Below are 16,790 nucleotides of genomic sequence, written 5' to 3' on the forward strand. Positions count from 1 at the left end.
ACTTGAGCCGAGGAGTTTGAGATCAGCCTGGGCAACATGGTGGTACCCTGTCTCCATTTAAAAACAAAACAAAACAAAAAAAAACTTATCTACTTGGAGAGTTGGCATAGTAGAAAGAACAAGTACGGTATTCTGAAATTTAGGGGCTTTAGATTGCAAAAGAAAACCTCTTCCAGTCTCGTTAGCAGGTTTAGAACCAGCCAAATGGCTACTATTTAATTGGATCTCCCGTTGTATCGGCAGTTTTTCTTGGTTAGCGCACATTGTAATTACAACTTATGTATAAGATGGTGCTGTATACTATAAGGAGTTAACGAAATTCAGTTTGGACCCTAACATACAGTTAAAAGATGTTTGCAGAAAATCGCCAGGTGCGGTGGCTCATGCCTGTAATCCCAGCACTTTTGGAGGCCGAGGTGGGCAGATCACGAGGTCAGGAGATTGAGAGCATCCTGGCTAACACGGTGAAACCCCGTCTTTACTTCAAAAATACCAAAAAAAATTAGCCAGGCGTGGTGGCAGGCGCCTGTAGTCCCAGCTACTTGGGAGGCTGAGGCAGGAGACTGGCGTGAACCCGGTAGGCAGAGCTTGCAGTGAGCCGAGATCACGCCACTGCACTCCAGCCTGGGTGACAGAGCGAGACTCCGTCTCAAAAAAAAAAAAAGATGTGTACAGAAAATCATTACGAGATGGTGGTACAGTATCAAAACATCCTAGGTTTCAGAACCATGTTATCTGGAGTAGTTATAGACTCTGGGAAAGTCTTATCTGGAAATAATACTAGTTGAGAAGAGATAGAAACTAGTTATACTATAAGGACCTGGAATATATGGGTAAAGAATTAGGAGTATCCTGAATGGCATTTAGAAGCTGTGGAAAGTTAACCTATTCTTTTTTCCCCATCTGTAAATCTGTAAAACCAGGAATAACATTGATGATTCATACTTTGCAGAGTTCTGGGAATGAAGAAAATGTAAATAAAAACCTTGTACAGTAACTGGATCTAGAAATGGCAATTTACTGATAAATGACAAGCAGAGTGGAATCATTTTTTTTTTCTGTTTTGTTTTTTCAGTAGAGAATGTGACAAATCTGTTTTAGGAATTAATCTGAAAGTAGCATATAAAGATAAATAGAAATAAGAAATTGGAAGAAAGGAAAGAATCGGGAGATAATTGAGTTCTTAATTGGGGCAGGATAAGAGACTGTGAAAGAAGAAAGAGAAATCTGATGATTTAGTAAGATTCTAAAAGGACCGATTTTGCATATTTTAAGCATCATGTTACTGAGCTATCATTGAAAGTAGACATAATCTAGCAATGTAGGCATATATTCATGCTTGAATTCATCCTCTTAGGTTATGTGTTCTTTTGTCTCTCGTATGTCCCTAGCTCAGTTTTCAGTTCAGAAAGTCACTCCTCAGTCTGATGGCTCCAGTTCAAAAGTGAAAGTCAAAGTTCGAGTAAATGTCCATGGCATTTTCAGTGTGTCCAGTGCGTCTTTAGTGGAGGTTCACAAGTCTGAGGAAAATGAGGAGCCAATGGAAACAGATCAGAATGCAAAGGAGGAAGAGGTAATCTAGACATTGTATACCATTTGTGATGGCCCAGAGGTGACTTGTCTAGAAATTATAGCAAGTAGACTTGGTGGCAAGGCAGGAGCATTGTGACAGAGCTGCTGAGTGAGAGTTGGTTTGTATGTTTGCCCTTCCCCCAATATAAGTGAACCAGTAGTAGATTTTTATGCAGAATTTGTATGGAAGTGGAACACAAGTTGATTTCTCCTTTCAGATCATACACTTCTCAACTTGAGTTATTCTTGATTCTGGTTATTGAAGAGTGCTCTGAGTCTCAGTTAATTATTTTCAAAAGTAGAAAAGATTGTACAGTCATTTGTTGGAATTATGCACTGGGTCTTGTCTTCACTGTGCATCAGAATCAAAGCTTTATAAAACTGCAAATTACCTATTATTCCAGCACTTTGGGAGGCTGAGGCATGAAGATTGTCTGAGCCCGGAAGTTTGAGGCCAGACTGGGCAACAAAGTGAGACCCTCATCTCTACAAAAAGTAAAACAAAAAACAAAAAACGAAAAAAACTAGCCAGGTGTGGTGGCACACACCTGTGGTCCCACCTACATGGGAGGTTGAGGCAGGAGGATTGCATGAGCCTAGGAGGTCAAGGCTGCAGTGAGTCCTGTTTGCGCCACTGCACTCCAGCCTATGTGTCAGAGTGTGACCCTGCCTCAAGGAAAACAAAACTACAAATGCTGGGGTTTCATCCCCACAGATTTTATTGGAGTTGGTCTGGGCTGAGACCCAGGTAGCAGTAGTTTTAAAAGCCTCTCAGGTCATTCTAATATGTTGCAGGCATTGAGAAGCCACTGGTTCAGGCTCTCCACAAACCTTCTTTCATCGTTATTTTTAGACTTTGTAATTTTAACGTGTTCACCTCCCTGAGCACATGCAGTGGTCATACATTTGAGGATGAAGAGAGGCTGAGTTAGGAACTATTTGAAAAAGTTGGAACTTTTGAGAGAAAATACCTTTGAGGAAGCCTGGAGAAGCTTATGCTCTCTTCAGGTTGTATTTTGTAGATTGTATTAAATGATGCCACATTGTGAACTGTGAGTACTTAATGGTGTACAAAGCAGTTCCACGGTCATTCTTGTGTATGTAAGGGTAGGGCAGGGCAAATGTTATCCTCGTTGTACGAATGTATTAACTAACATCCACAGTGGAAAACTTCTGTGTTCTAGGTAATGTGGCCTACCTGGAATTTTAGCATAGGCCTTCTGATTGCTGGTAATTCAGCAGGAATTACATAACCATGTGACTTTGTCAATATGTAATGAAGGTTGTTTAGTCTTCCTAATTGCAGCATTTAATTTGATCTGTTTTTCAGAAGATGCAAGTGGACCAGGAGGAACCACATGTTGAAGAGCAACAGCAGCAGACACCAGCAGAAAATAAGTCAGAGTCTGAAGAAATGGAGGTATGAGTTGTGTGGTTTGTTTTTTTTTTGTTTTTTTTTGAGACAGAGTTTCACTCTGTTGCCCAGGCTGGAGTGCAATGACATGATCTCGGCTTGCTGCATCCTCCACCTCCTGGGTTCAAGTGATTCTCCTACCTCAGCCTGCTGAGTAGCTGGGATTACAGACACCCACCACCATGGCAGCTATTTTTTTTTTTTTTTTTTTTTTTGTATTTTTTAGTAGAGATAGGGTTTCACTATGTTGGCTAGGCAGGTCTCGAACTTCTGACCTCAGGTGATCCACCTGCCTTGTCCTCCCAAAGTGCTGGTATTACAGGCGTGAGCCACCACGCCCAGCTGAGTTGTGTTTTAGAGTATGCACTGCAGTCTTTTTAAAGTACATGGTTTTGGTTGAGGGGCAGTGTCTTGAATGATAGTTGTACTAGAAACTCTTAATTTATTTGAACAATTTTTTTAGCAAGATTTTGTAGTGATTTGTAATGTGCTATTTGCAAGATGGCCTTTAAACTCTCTTCTGGTTGATACATGGGAAGAAAACGCTCAGGAATCCTAATTTTACTAGGCTAGTGATTTATTTATGCTAGTTTCTGAATGGCTTATACTAAGTCATTCTACCCATAATTTAATTCATTACTGATAAACCAATAATGAAACTGAAAAAATTTTCAAAATCATCGATGATCCATGCCTTTTAATTTTTTTATTTTTTTGAGATGGACTCTAGCTCTGTCACCCAGGCTGGAGTACAGTGACATGATCTTGGCTCACTGCAGCCCCCGCCTTCCAGGTTCAAGCGATTCTTATGCTTCAGCCTCCTGGGTAGCTGGGACTACAGGCGTGCACCATCATGCCCGTGTAATTTTTGTATTTTTAGTAGAGACAGGGTTTCTCCATGTTGGCCAGGCTGGTCTCGAACTCCTGACCTCAAGTGATCCTCCCACTTCAGCACCCTGGGATTACAGGCATGAGCCACCGTGCCCGGCCAAAATAACAACTTAATAAAAAGGCATGGGGCCCGGTTTGGTGGCTCATGCTTGTAATCCCAGCACTTTGAGAGTCCGAGGCGGGTGGATCACTTGGGGTCAGGAGTGAGACCAGCCTGGCCAACATGGTGAAACCCCATCTCTACTAAAAATACAAAATTTATCCGAGTGGGGTGGTACATGCCGGTAGACCCAGCCACCCAGGAGGCTGAGGCACGAGAATTGCTTGAACCTGGGAGGTGGAGGTTATGTGAGCTGAGATTGTGCCACTGCACTCCAATCTGGGCGACAGAGCAAGACTCCATCTTAAAAAGTTATTTTAAATAATGGAATAATGGATTTAAATATATTTTGTGAATAATGTAAATAATGTATTTATTTCAAAAAGAGTAGTAACATTTTTGAATCCTTTACAACCTATTCTTTAATTTTGAGTTGTCATGTTTAAATTTTTTTATCATTGAAAATATATTTTATTTGTAAAATTACAATGTATAATCTCACCATCTTAGGAATTTCCAATTTTAAAAAGTTTCTAATTTTTAAAAATTTCTAATTTAGAAGTGGCATTTAAAAAAGTTGGACAGAACCTTAAAGTGGCTTAAGTCTGTTATATATTTTCATGTCAATTAACAAAATTTAATTGCTTTCCTTTAGCTGTGCAAGTAATATTAAAAAAGAAAACGGACAGGAAATGGTGCTTACAGATTCTTTAGTTGGGTCAGGCCTTTTTCAAGATGGAAGACCCTTTATGTTGTTGGGTGGGATGGGGGCAGCAGTGGCAGAGACAAGGACTTGTTCTCCTATATGTTTGTGGAAGGTGGGTGAAGAGAAGGGGGAAGTGACAGCTGCTTCCCCAATGCCTTTGAGCTGTGGGGGGCTCTAGAGGTATTAGTTTTCTAGGCTTCCTTGGGATGGCTCAGAAACTAAAGTGCCTTTTGCATCATATTGCTTCTAAAGGCAAGTGAAATAAAAATGATAGATAAATTCCAGCAGCCGACTTAAGTTAGTTTGATAGGAGGTGGGAAATGACATTAAGATTTTGCTTTATCATAGAACAAATTGAATTCTAGATGAATTCTGAAGTTGAGAGTTGAAAAAGCTTGAAGGGAATATTTTTCTAATCTGTAGATGAGGAAGGGCTTTCAGAGTATGAAAGCAACATAAGTAATCTCAAAGGGACAGTCAAAACTTATATATAGACAAATAATACCGTTAGAAAAAACTAGAAGAGTCGCTGTGGCTCACACCTGTAATCCAGCACTTTGGGAGGCTGAGGCAGCAGATCACGTAAGGTCAGGAGTTCGAGACCAGCCTAGCCAATATGGCGAAATCCCATCTCTACTAAAAATACAAAAATTAGCTGGGCGTAGTGGCGGACGCCTGTAATCCCAGCTACTCAGGAGGCTGAGGCAGGAGAATCTCTTGAACCCTAGAGGCAGAGGTTGCAGTGAGCTCAGATCGTGCCATTGCACTCCAGCCTGGGCTACAGAGCGAGACTCCATCTCAAAAAAACAAACAAAAAAACTAGAAGAGTCACTTGTTTGTGGGGGAAAAAAACACTGCAATCCTAAGAGAACAGTGGATAAAATATTACTAGGCAGTTTGAGGAAATGTTAAGTATGGCTTGTAAGTGTCTGAAAAAGGTTAAAAGAAACTCATACTGAATAACAGTGAGATGATGTTAAATGAGTTCTCATTTGTGGACAGGGTGCAGTGGAATGAGTTTTTTCCTTGTGAGAATGTAAATAGTTACATTATAGAAATCAAATTACCAATATGTTACTGATCTATAAAAATTTCATACCCTCCTCCTCACTAACTTCATTTGAATGTCTATATGTTTAAATATAGAAAAAATTTTAATAGTGATTATATATTGATATGGGATTGTAGGAGATACGTATTTTATAAAATTTACCATCTTAACTGCTTTTAAGTGTACCGTTCAGTAGTGTTAAGTATATAGACATTGTGGTGTAACCAATATTCAGAACTTCATCTTGAAAAACTGAAACTCTATACCCATTAAATAACTTTCCATTATTCCCCTCCCCCATCCCCTGACAGCCACTATTCTGCTTCCATTTTTATGAATTTGACTGCTCTAGATACCTCATCATATTTACTTATTTTTTATTTTCTAGATGTTATGGTAGTCCTAAGTTACTTAGATCATCATCAAAAGAGAACGAAGTAAAAAAAGCAAAAACAGTTTTTCAAACATGACTCATTTTGAAGTTTAAGGTAGTCTGTATATGTGTTTGTTCTTAATGATTTCTATTGTTTTAGACCTCTCAAGCTGGATCCAAGGATAAAAAGATGGACCAACCACCCCAAGCCAAGAAGGCAAAAGTGAAGACCAGTACTGTGGACCTGCCAATCGAGAATCAGCTATTATGGCAGATAGACAGAGAGATGCTCAACTTGTACATTGAAAATGAGGTTGTTATTTAAAGTCTATTGGAACAATGAGCTAACAAATTAATGTTACCATAGTATTCAGACTCTGTGTCTAGTGACTTTATGCATTTTTGATTGTTTGGACTTAGAGAAAATAATTTAGACTTTTGTGTGGTATTGTAAGGGCAAGTTGAAGCAATAGATCCCATGTTTTGTCTGTTCTTTTATGGTGGTACTAAGATGTCTGTATTGCTAGAAGCTCTGTTATGAAAATTTTGACATATAATGTCTTTGGTGTAGGGGAGGTATTGTTCATTTTTGAATACGTGGGTATATTTGTTCACTAGAGATTGGGATATTTGAGGTTGGTGGTCATGGAAGTTACTCAGTAGGAGAAATCATATGGCATTAATGGTGGCAGTATTTTGCTTATTCCTTTCCGTTGCCAGTCAGTATGTAAATATAATAACTCTTACTGAGATGCAAGGTTTGGGATTTGTGAGCACATTTATTGAATTAATTTTTGTCTATGAGGTTTCTTACCAGGTTTCCACTGGATCTTAGAATAGTTTTGCCTTATAGAAACTTCAGCATTTATACTGCGTGAATGAATTTGATTTTTCTTATAATAATACAGCAGAGGATATCAGTGACATTGAACCAATAGTTTTTAAAATTTCTCTTAAATTCTTTAATTTTGCTTTTGAGTGTCTACACCTTGATATTTCTATTGTTCTTTTTTTTAATCCCACCCACAAAACTTTTTGATATTCTAAGTCTGTCAAGGATTAGTCTTCCTACTTGCCTTTGTTATGTGACTTGCAGAACTAAAAGGATTTGGGGAAGAAAGAGTCTCTACTTTTATAATAATATTGGTATTTAAGAGGAAATTATTTCAGTTGTCCTAATGTCTAATTTATACATAATATTTATTCTCAGGGTAAGATGATCATGCAGGATAAACTGGAGAAGGAGCGGAATGATGCTAAGAACGCAGTGGAGGAATATGTGTATGAAATGAGAGACAAGCTTAGTGGTGAATATGAGAAGTTTGTGAGTGAAGATGTAAGTCTGCCGCAATATGCCTAACTACTGTGTGTCTTCTGTGAACATCTTTAAATGGGTTAGAAGGGAAGTGTGCAGCTATATGTGTACAGTAGAATTATTAAAAATGGAGTTTTTTTGGTGGGGGGCAAAATTTTATATTTTTTTATATACCCTATTAGTACAGTGTTTTGCAAGGTTTGGTCTTTGTGCATCACGGTCACAAATCACTTTTGAGACATTTGAGTATTGTTATTTATCTTGTATTTTTCTTTTCTTTTCTTCTTTTTTTTGTTTTGAGACAGAGTTTTGTTCTTGTTGCCCAGGCTGGAGTGCAATGGTGTGATCTCGGCTCACCACAGCCTCCACCTCCCAGGTTCAAGCAATTCTCCTCCCCCAGCCTCCCGAATAGCTGGGATTACAGGCATGCGCCACCACGCCTGGCTAGTTTTTGTATTTTCAGTAGAGATGGGATTTCTCCATGTTGGTCAGGCTGGTCTCGAACTCCTGACCTCAGGTGATCTGCCCGCCTTGGCCTCCCAAAGTGCTGGGATTACAGGCGTGAGCCACTGCGCCCGGCCTGTATTTTTCTTTAAATTATTAAAGCTCACTTTTTCCTGTTTATTGTATAAACTCACAATTTTTAGTTTTTTTTTTTTTTTTTTTTTAATTTGAATAGCTCTTGGGTACAGGTGGTTTTTGGTTACATGGATGAATTATGTAGTGGTGAATTCTGAGATTTTAGTGGACCTGTCATCCACGTCCTGTACATCGTACCCAAGATGGTAGTTTTTTTATCCCACACACCACTTCTGTCCTCCCACTTTTGTGTCTCCAAAGTCCATTATATTACTGTGTATGCTCCATAGCTTAGCTCCTACTTATAAGTGAAAACATAGCAGTATGTGGTTTTCCATTCCCAAGTTACTTCACTTACAATAATGGCCTCCAGCTCCATCCAGTTGCTACAAAAGACATTATTTTGCTACTTTTTATGACTCAGTAGTATTCCATGGTGTGTACATACCACATTTTCTTTATTTTATTTTTATTTTTTATTTTTTGAGATGGAGTCTCGCTCTGTTGCCCAGGCTGGAGTGCAGTGATGCGATCTTGGCTCACTGCAAGCTCTGCCTCTCAGGTTCACGCCATTCTCTTGCCTCAGCCTCCTGAGTAGCCAGGACTACAGGCACCTGCTACCACGCCTGGCTAATTTTTTTTTTTTTTTTGTATTTTTTTTTAGTAGAGATGGGGTTTCACCGTGTTAGCTAGGATGGTCTCGATCTCCTGACCTCGTGATCCACCTGCCTCGGCCTCCCAAAGTGCTGGGATTACAGGCGTGAGCCACCGTGCCCAGCCTACCACATTTTCTTTATTTACTCGTTGGTTGATGGGTACTTAGTTGTTTTTATTTTTTTATTTTTTTGAGATGGAGTTTCGGTCTTGTTGCCCAGGCCGGAGTACAGTGGTACGATCTTGGCTCACTGCAACCTCTGCCTCCCTGGTTCAAGCAATTCTCCTGCCTCAGCCTACCTAGTAGCTGGGACTACAGGCATGCTCCACCATGCCTGGCTAATTTTTGTATTTTTAGTAGAGAAGGGGTTTCACCATGTTGGCCAGGCTAGTCTGTCCTTACCTCAGGTGATCCACCCGTCTCAGCCTCCCAAAGTGCTGGGATTACAGGCGTGAGCCATCGTTCCCGGCAGCACTTGCTTTTACATGCAGTTTTTAATTCTGAAATTTTTTAACTTATCCAAAGCCCTCCACGGCAGGGAGAATAATATAATAAAACTCCCCATACCTATCAAGTAGACCAACATTTGCCATCCTTATTTTCTGTATCTCCCGTCTCCTTACTCCCCCTGTATCTCATCTTATTTTTTTTTTGAAATGGAGTCTTGCTCTGTTGCCCAGGCTGGAGTGCAGTGGCCCCATCTTGGGTCACTGCAACCTCCACCTCCTGAGTTCAAGCAGTTCCCCTGCTTCAGCCTTTGTAGTAGCTGGGATTACAGGTGTCTGCCATCACACCCGGGTAATTTTTTTTGTATTTTTAGTGGAGACAGAGTTTCACCATGTTGGCCAGGCTGTTCTTGAACTCCTGACCTCAGGTGATCCACCTGCCTCAGCCTCCCAAAGTGCTGGGATTACAAGTGTGAGCCACCGTGCCTGGCTGCCCTCTGTATTTTAAAGCAAATCCCAGATACATCATTATATTCTATGCCTCTGACTGTATTGGGGATGTAATTTTTGATTGACCTAATTATAATATTTTCTTTATCATTAGGATCGTAACAGTTTTACCCTGAAACTAGAAGATACTGAAAATTGGTTGTATGAGGATGGAGAAGACCAGCCAAAGCAAGTTTATGTTGATAAGTTGGCTGAATTAAAAGTAAGTGACTCTTGAGAGCAGAGGTATCCAGAACCCTTGTTGAAGCTTCCTCTGAGGAGCTCAAATTTGGGAGGAATTCTCAAGTAAAGATAGACTGAAAATGATGTTTGATGAACTAAACCCTTTATGACTTAGGCTCATTATCATTCTCACTTTTAGAACCTTGTAATAACAAAATGATTTTTCTGAAAATTGAGTTGAGGTTTGTAATGCTTCACTGAATTGGATGTTTAGTGCATTCTTGGTGTCAAGAGATAAATTACTAGCAAGACTTAGTACCTGTCCTAAAGGCACAAGGAATGCAGTTGGGGCAGGGCTGTTTCTGTTTATGTAGTTTGGATTCGCGATAAAAGCAAAGCATCTGGTTTTTTTAAAAAATTAATGAATTAATTAATTAATTTATTTATAAAGACACAATTTTGCTCTGTTGCCCAGCCTGGAGTGCAGTGGCGCAGTCTCGGCTCACTGCAACCTCTGCCTCCTGGGTTCAGGGGATTCTCATGCTTCAGCCTCCAGAGTAGCTGGGATTACAGGTGCGTGCCACCATGCCCAGCTAATTTTTGTATTTTTAGTAGAGCCAGGGTTTCACCATGTTGGCCAGGCTGGTCTCGAACTCCTGACTTCCAAGTGATCTGCATGCCTTGGCCTCCCAAAGTGCTGGAATTATAGGTGTGAGCCACCATGCCTAGTCAAAGCATCTGGTTTTGTATTTAAAGCATCTGATCTTTTAACATTGGGATTAAAAATGCAAAGAATTACATAAAATTGAGGCCTTTTGTTCAGAAAAGGTTGCAGATGCACAAGAATGAACTTTTTACATTTCTCTTTAAATTTAGCTTTGGATTACTTGGTTTCTTGTGGAACTGGGCCATTTTGAGTCTCACTGTCAGTCGGGCTGGAGTTCAGTGGTGTTATCATGGCTCACTGCAGCCTCGACCTCCCATGCTCAAGCGGTCCTTCTGCCTCAGTCTCCCAAGTAGCTAGGACTGCAGCTGTGCGCCATCACATCTGGCTGTTTTAATTTTTTTTGTAGGGAGAGGGTCTCCCTGTGTTGCCCAGACTGGCATGGACTCAAGCACTTCTCCTGCCTTGGTCTCCCAAAGTGTTGGGATTGCAGGCATGAGCCACCAAACCTGACCAAGCATTTCTTAATATCACTGTTGTATTAAGTTTTCAAATTCCAGTTATTTCATAAATGATTTTTTTGTTTGAATCAGTATCCATATAGGGCTCATAGATTTTATTGAGGTCGCTTATAACTGTGTCTGTAGTTCTTCTTCCGTTATTTCCTGTGTCGCCCCAACCTTTACTTATTTAGTTTATGAGGAAATGGGATCATTGGTCCTGTAGGATTTTCCTCTAGTTGGATTTTGCTGATTTTCACCTCCATGGTGGTATTTAACATTATTTGTTAAATTAATGGTTACATTTAGAGGCTCCATCAGATTCAGGTGTTTAAGATTTTAAATTAAAACATTTTTTATTTTTGGCAAGTATACTTTATATTTAGTAGTGTGTATCTCTATTAGGAGGCACCTAATTTTTGGTGGTCTCCCTGCTGTGTTTTGAGAACTAGGGCTCAGGTGACAAATTGAAGCGATTCCACATGGAACAGTGTTGAGGTATAGTCTCATTCGCCTCCTGAAGTAGCTTCATATTTCCAAAGGCCTGGAGAAATATATTTAAATTCTTACATATAGCACATGGAGATTAAATGTACTTTATCACCAGTCTTAATGGAATCAGTACTCTGGATCGTCGAACTGCCACATGAAGACTTTGTGTATTCTTCTGTTAAGAATCTAGGTCAACCTATTAAGATACGTTTCCAGGAATCTGAAGAACGACCAAAATTATTTGAAGAACTAGGGAAACAGATCCAACAGTATATGAAAATAATCAGCTCTTTCAAAAACAAGGTAACTTTTTTCTTTTTCTTACTCTTATTTTAGTAAAGTTAACTTTTTTTTTTTTTTTTTTTTTCTTGAGACAGAGTCTGGCTCTGTTGCCCAGGCTGGAGTACAGTGGCAAAATCTCGGCTCACTGCAGCCTCCACCTCCTGGGTTTAAGCAATTCTCCTGCCTCAGCTTCCCGAGTAGCTGGGATTACAGGCGTGTACCACCACGCCCAGCTTATTTTTGTATTTTTAGTAGAGATGGGGTTTTGTCATGTTGGCCAGGCTGGTCTCGAACTCCTGACCTCAAGTGATCTACCTGCCTTGGCCTCCCAAAGTGCTGGTTGGTATTTACAGGCGTGAGCCATTGCTCCTGGCTATAAAGTTAACTTCTGAGGCATTTACATAGCATTTTTTTCTCTTGTTCTCATTAACTTGTTTAATAGCACTTTTTATTTTGGATATTAATGTAATGTGTAATGTTTTATAGCGTCTTAATAAGAACCGTAGGATTTGCTATATCTTATCTTTTTAATAGATGGAATCTGGAATTGAACAGTGTTCAGTTTCCTTTTCGTTAATGTTTGACTTAACATGCTCTATCCTGGTCTTTCTAAGAACACCTGAGGCCAGTAATTATCCACACAGTACCTTTATAAGGTAGAGGGTGGTATCAACATTTATAGATAAATTCCAACTTATTTAAGCCTCACTTTCCTTAAGCAACATTCAGGGTCACTAAATTGGGAGAACTGTCATTTAGCCAGAAGTCTGACTCCAAAGTTCAGACTTTGGAGTATAAAGTTCCTCCATTATACTCCAGGTTCTTGACATATTGTTAGTGTAAGAAACTTTGAATGATAAATTGAGCTTTTGTGGGGTTTTGTTTGTTTGTTTTTGTTTTTTGACAAGTTCTCACTTTGTCACCCAGGATGGGGTGCAGTGGTGAAATCTTGGCTCACTGCAGCCTCAATCTCTCTGACTGAAGCAGTTCTCCTGCCTCAGCTACTTTCTAAGTAGCTGGGACTTACAGGCACGCACCACCACACCCAACTAGGGTTGTCTTTTTTTTTTTTTTTTTGAGATGGCATTTCACCATGTTACCCAGGCTGGTTTTGAACTCCTGCGCTCAAATGATCCACCCACCTCGACCTTCCAAAGTGCTGGGATTACAGGCGTTAGCCATCAGGCCCCGCCTTTTTTTTTCCTTCTTTTTTTGTGAGACAGGGTCTCAGTCTGTTGCCCATGCTCTAGTGCAGTGGTGTGATCGTAGTTCACTGCATCCTCAACCTCCTGGGCTCACGTGACCATCCTGCCTCAGCCTCCTGAGTAGCTGGGACTATAGGCACATGGCCCTCATGCCTGGCTAATTTTTGTATTTTTTGTAGAGATGGGCTTATTGTGTTGTCCAGGTCTTGAAGTCATGGGCTTAAGCGATCCTCCTGCCTCAGCCTCCCAAAGTGCTAAGATTACAAGTGTGAGCCACCACGGCTAGCCTGAAAGGCCTCCTCCTTTTTCTTCTTCTTTTTTTTGAGACGTAGTCTCGCTCTGTTGCCCAGGCTGGAGTGGTGTGATCTCGGCTCACTGCAAGCACCGCCTCCTGGGTTCACATGAAAGGCGTTCTTTTAAAAATAGTATAAATTATAGTTTTGGTTCTGAACTACCATGCTGAAACTTCGGCTCTCATATCTAATGTAATTTTTTTGCATTGTGAAATGATCTTCCTAAGATTTTGTATAAATCAGGTGCTGCTGTTTATCTTGTTGAAGCCTTTTAATTGATACCTTATGAATTTTCTTGGCCTTTAAAATTTAAATCTATCCTGAATGTATTAAAAAATTGTGGTTAGTTTTTTTTTTGAATAATTCTGTTCAGATTGTGCGGTTAAATATGCTTTATTTTTTGAAAGATTATAAGTTTTTGAAAAATGGCAGAAACTAGACAGTATTTGTGGGGAGGAAGGGTGTCACCCTTTTAGCACTTGTCTGACTGTCTCCTGGTTGCAGGAGGACCAGTATGATCATTTGGATGCTGCTGACATGACAAAGGTAGAAAAAAGCACAAATGAGGCAATGGAGTGGATGAATAACAAGCTAAATCTGCAGAACAAGCAGAGTTTGACCATGGATCCAGTTGTCAAGTCAAAAGAGATTGAAGCTAAAATTAAGGTAATTTAAGACTTTTTAAAACAGTCTTTTCTTGACAGCCTTATTATTAATAGTCCTCAAGTGACATTTAGGAGGGAACTTTATTATAGTGTTTTAGCTTCTAGGTTGAGGATTGGGTGGTGGGAGAGGGTGGATTCGGGTTTAGCATGGCTTGTAAAATGTGTTAATTTTATAAGAAACCACAGTTTTCTCTCTTACTCATTCCAGGAGCTGACAAGTATTTGTAGCCCTATAATTTCAAAGCCCAAACCCAAAGTGGAACCTCCAAAAGAGGAACAAAAAAATGCAGAGCAGAATGGACCAGTGGATGGACAAGGAGACAACCCAGGCCCCCAGGCTGCTGAGCAGGGTACAGACACAGCTGTGCCTTCGGATTCAGACAAGAAGCTTCCTGAAATGGACATTGATTGATTCCAACACTTGTTTCTATTAAAACAGACTATTATAAAGCTTTAAGTTGTCAACTTTGTTCTAAATATCAACTAGAGCAAGTGAATACTGAAGATTTCTTAGTCAGTTTTTAGGGGATTTTCGGGGAGGGGAAATAATAGGTAATGTATGGAGCATTTTGACTTCTAAATAGTTAGATACAGAAATTAAGTGCATTGTATCTTTTTCATAATGGTACTATTTAGAAGCCCAGTTAGTCTTACTGAGCTTATGCTTCACTCCTTTATGTTTAACCATGTGTCTACAAGAGTAAGTTTGTTTTGGAAGGTTGAGCTATAGCTACAGCTCTAGCTATCCAGCAGACTTTTCATTATGACTACATGGCAGGAGCTCTAATTATGCTTTAAAAATCTGTTGTGGAGATTGCTCTAAAGGCTCCCTTGCCTGGTGTGGGGGTGGGGTCCCCCTCTTTGTGAGGGCTGGAACATGGCACAGCATGGATTAACACGGCAGAGGAACAAAGGTGTGCTCTGAGCTTCTTCATGTTTCACCTTCACCCTCACCTGTGTTCTCGTCCCTCTCTCCCAATAAAAGGGCTCCCATTATAAATGCCATGTACTTCTCTTGGGAAAACAGACCCCCTTGCCTAGAGTAAGTTGTTAACTGAGGGCTTTAAACCTGGAGGCTCTTGCTGAAAGTATGTTCATGAATACCCCAAGCATCAAGGTCTAAATAATTTTCAGAAGATTAGAATTGGGAGATACACTGTTGGATATAGCCATGGTAATTTTAACTGAGGAATTAAATCCTTGTTAATTTTGGTGTAAAGATTTGTATCCTGGCCTGTTTATTCAGGTGGGAGGTGTTCTGTATAATTTTGAGGTATAGCTTGAACTCCTAGAACAAGAGTTAAAAGTTGTTTTTAGCTCATTCACAATCACTTGTGTGTTAAGTGTTCATATCTGTCATGAACCTGCCAATTTGTACATGTTAAGCAGCTGACAGATGATGCAAAAAAACTAAGATACACTGGATTGTACTGGATGAGCCTGAAATTAGTGTGAAAGAAGTGTGGTGCCTGATGTTATAACAACACCTCATTCTTAACTAACTGTGTGGCCAGTGTCAGGTATACCAAAGCATTCCTCTGACTGCTTTTTGGGGCAGTGTTGACAGGAGTGAGGCATTTTGGAAACTCCAAGGGAAGCCTGTGTTTGAGGCCAGAGTTGGTACCTGCTTTAAGAAACTGTTACAAGGCTTGTTGGTAATGTTTTGGATCTTTGTAAAAATTGATATTCTGTATAACAGAGTGCCTCTCTGTTACTTTTGGCCTATGTTGTTAGAAATAAGATGCTATCTTGCATAGTTAGAATTAAGCGTTTGTCCATCTCTAGATACTTTGAAAAGTTTTAGAGTGTTACAGGCTCTAAAGTGCTATGGAGAACAATTGCTTAGGAGGAGGAAGGGGAAAGTATACTTATGTTGGTGTGTAAGCACGCATGGAGGCCTCGAGGCACCACAACAAGGCCACGTTCTTAGCACGTCCTCTGTTCTCTGTCATGCTTCAAGAGTTCCAGCTGGCCTGCTGTGAAGCCAGTAGCTATTTTAAAAGTGCTGGCTGCAGGATTAAGCCAACCCTTTACAACTGGCCCAGTCCTTAATGGCCATTTCTTCTTTAAAAAAAAAAATGGTTTTTGTTTTTTTGTTTTTTTTGGTGTGTGTGTGTGTGTGTGGGGAAGGGTGTGGGTGCTGGGATGGGGGTGAATTTGAAGTTGAAACAAGATGTTGTGGTCTGTTTGCTCTCTGCTTAGACAGGCTTTAAGACCAATTGGATTTTCATGGAGGCCAGGACAGAGAGTGGTAATTGATGGCTTGTGTACAGACAAGCATTTATCCAGGTTGCGTTATCCAAACTGATTTGTTAAAGCTCCAGGTCACGTTCTTAAACACTAAGAAAATCATTCAGTAAACATGAGACAAGTTTAGGAAAAACTAATAAAATAAACCTGTCTTACACTTGAATGGTTTCCTTAATTCCATAATGAAGGCTGCTGGGTGTGTGTGTATGTGTGTGTGAGGTGGGGGCGGGGGGTGTGTTTTCAATAAAAACGTTCTCTAGGAGTAGGAACCCTCTGAGCTAAATTTCACTTCACATCTGTTGAAGACTTCCAGCCTGAAGAGTGACAGCTGAAGCACACTGCCTACTTTGTGAGAAAATGTTGCCTAATTTTTCTGTACTCTTTCCAGTTGAGTCTTGGCCCAGTTCCTTTGGTGTTAGGAATCCTTGTCTTGCTCCTGTGACTGGGCCTTACTTTGAGGGTTTTGTTAGCAGAATGTGGGGGTTATGGCATAAAGGTAAGTGCTAGGACTGATACCTGGCCAAAGAACAGCACGGCCCAGAGTGTGCTAGAACCGTTGCCGCCACTGGATATGTGGTGTGGCTGCGTGGAATGTGTGTTGGTGTATGTATGTGGTGGTGATGGGTGTTTAAAGGGCATTAAGCCAGTGAAAAAGACCTTAACTG

General features: G+C 40.3%; 1 protein-coding gene across 4 annotated transcripts in view; it reads left to right on the forward strand.

The window, feature by feature from the left end:
• The window catches only part of HSPA4 (heat shock protein family A (Hsp70) member 4), a 54,107-nt gene extending 39,782 nt beyond the window's left edge, over positions 1-14,325 (forward strand). For 3 of the 4 annotated variants that reach the window (XM_055299486.2, XM_063612429.1, XM_063612430.1), the window contains 8 exons: positions 1,392-1,573; positions 2,903-2,992; positions 6,268-6,420; positions 7,318-7,443; positions 9,707-9,814; positions 11,614-11,733; positions 13,715-13,876; positions 14,084-14,325. In XM_055299486.2, the coding sequence (XP_055155461.1) occupies positions 1,392-1,573; positions 2,903-2,992; positions 6,268-6,420; positions 7,318-7,443; positions 9,707-9,814; positions 11,614-11,733; positions 13,715-13,876; positions 14,084-14,287 (1,145 nt within the window). In that variant the 3' untranslated portion in view covers positions 14,288-14,325. The remainder of the gene's footprint in view (positions 1-1,391; positions 1,574-2,902; positions 2,993-6,267; positions 6,421-7,317; positions 7,444-9,706; positions 9,815-11,613; positions 11,734-13,714; positions 13,877-14,083) is intronic. The other variant, XM_055299487.2, reaches the window with a different exon arrangement.
• Positions 14,326-16,790: the final 2,465 nt, after the last annotated feature.

Source organism: Symphalangus syndactylus, chromosome 11 (genome assembly GCF_028878055.3).
Source record: "Symphalangus syndactylus isolate Jambi chromosome 11, NHGRI_mSymSyn1-v2.1_pri, whole genome shotgun sequence".
Classification (NCBI taxonomy): domain Eukaryota; kingdom Metazoa; phylum Chordata; class Mammalia; order Primates; family Hylobatidae; genus Symphalangus; species Symphalangus syndactylus.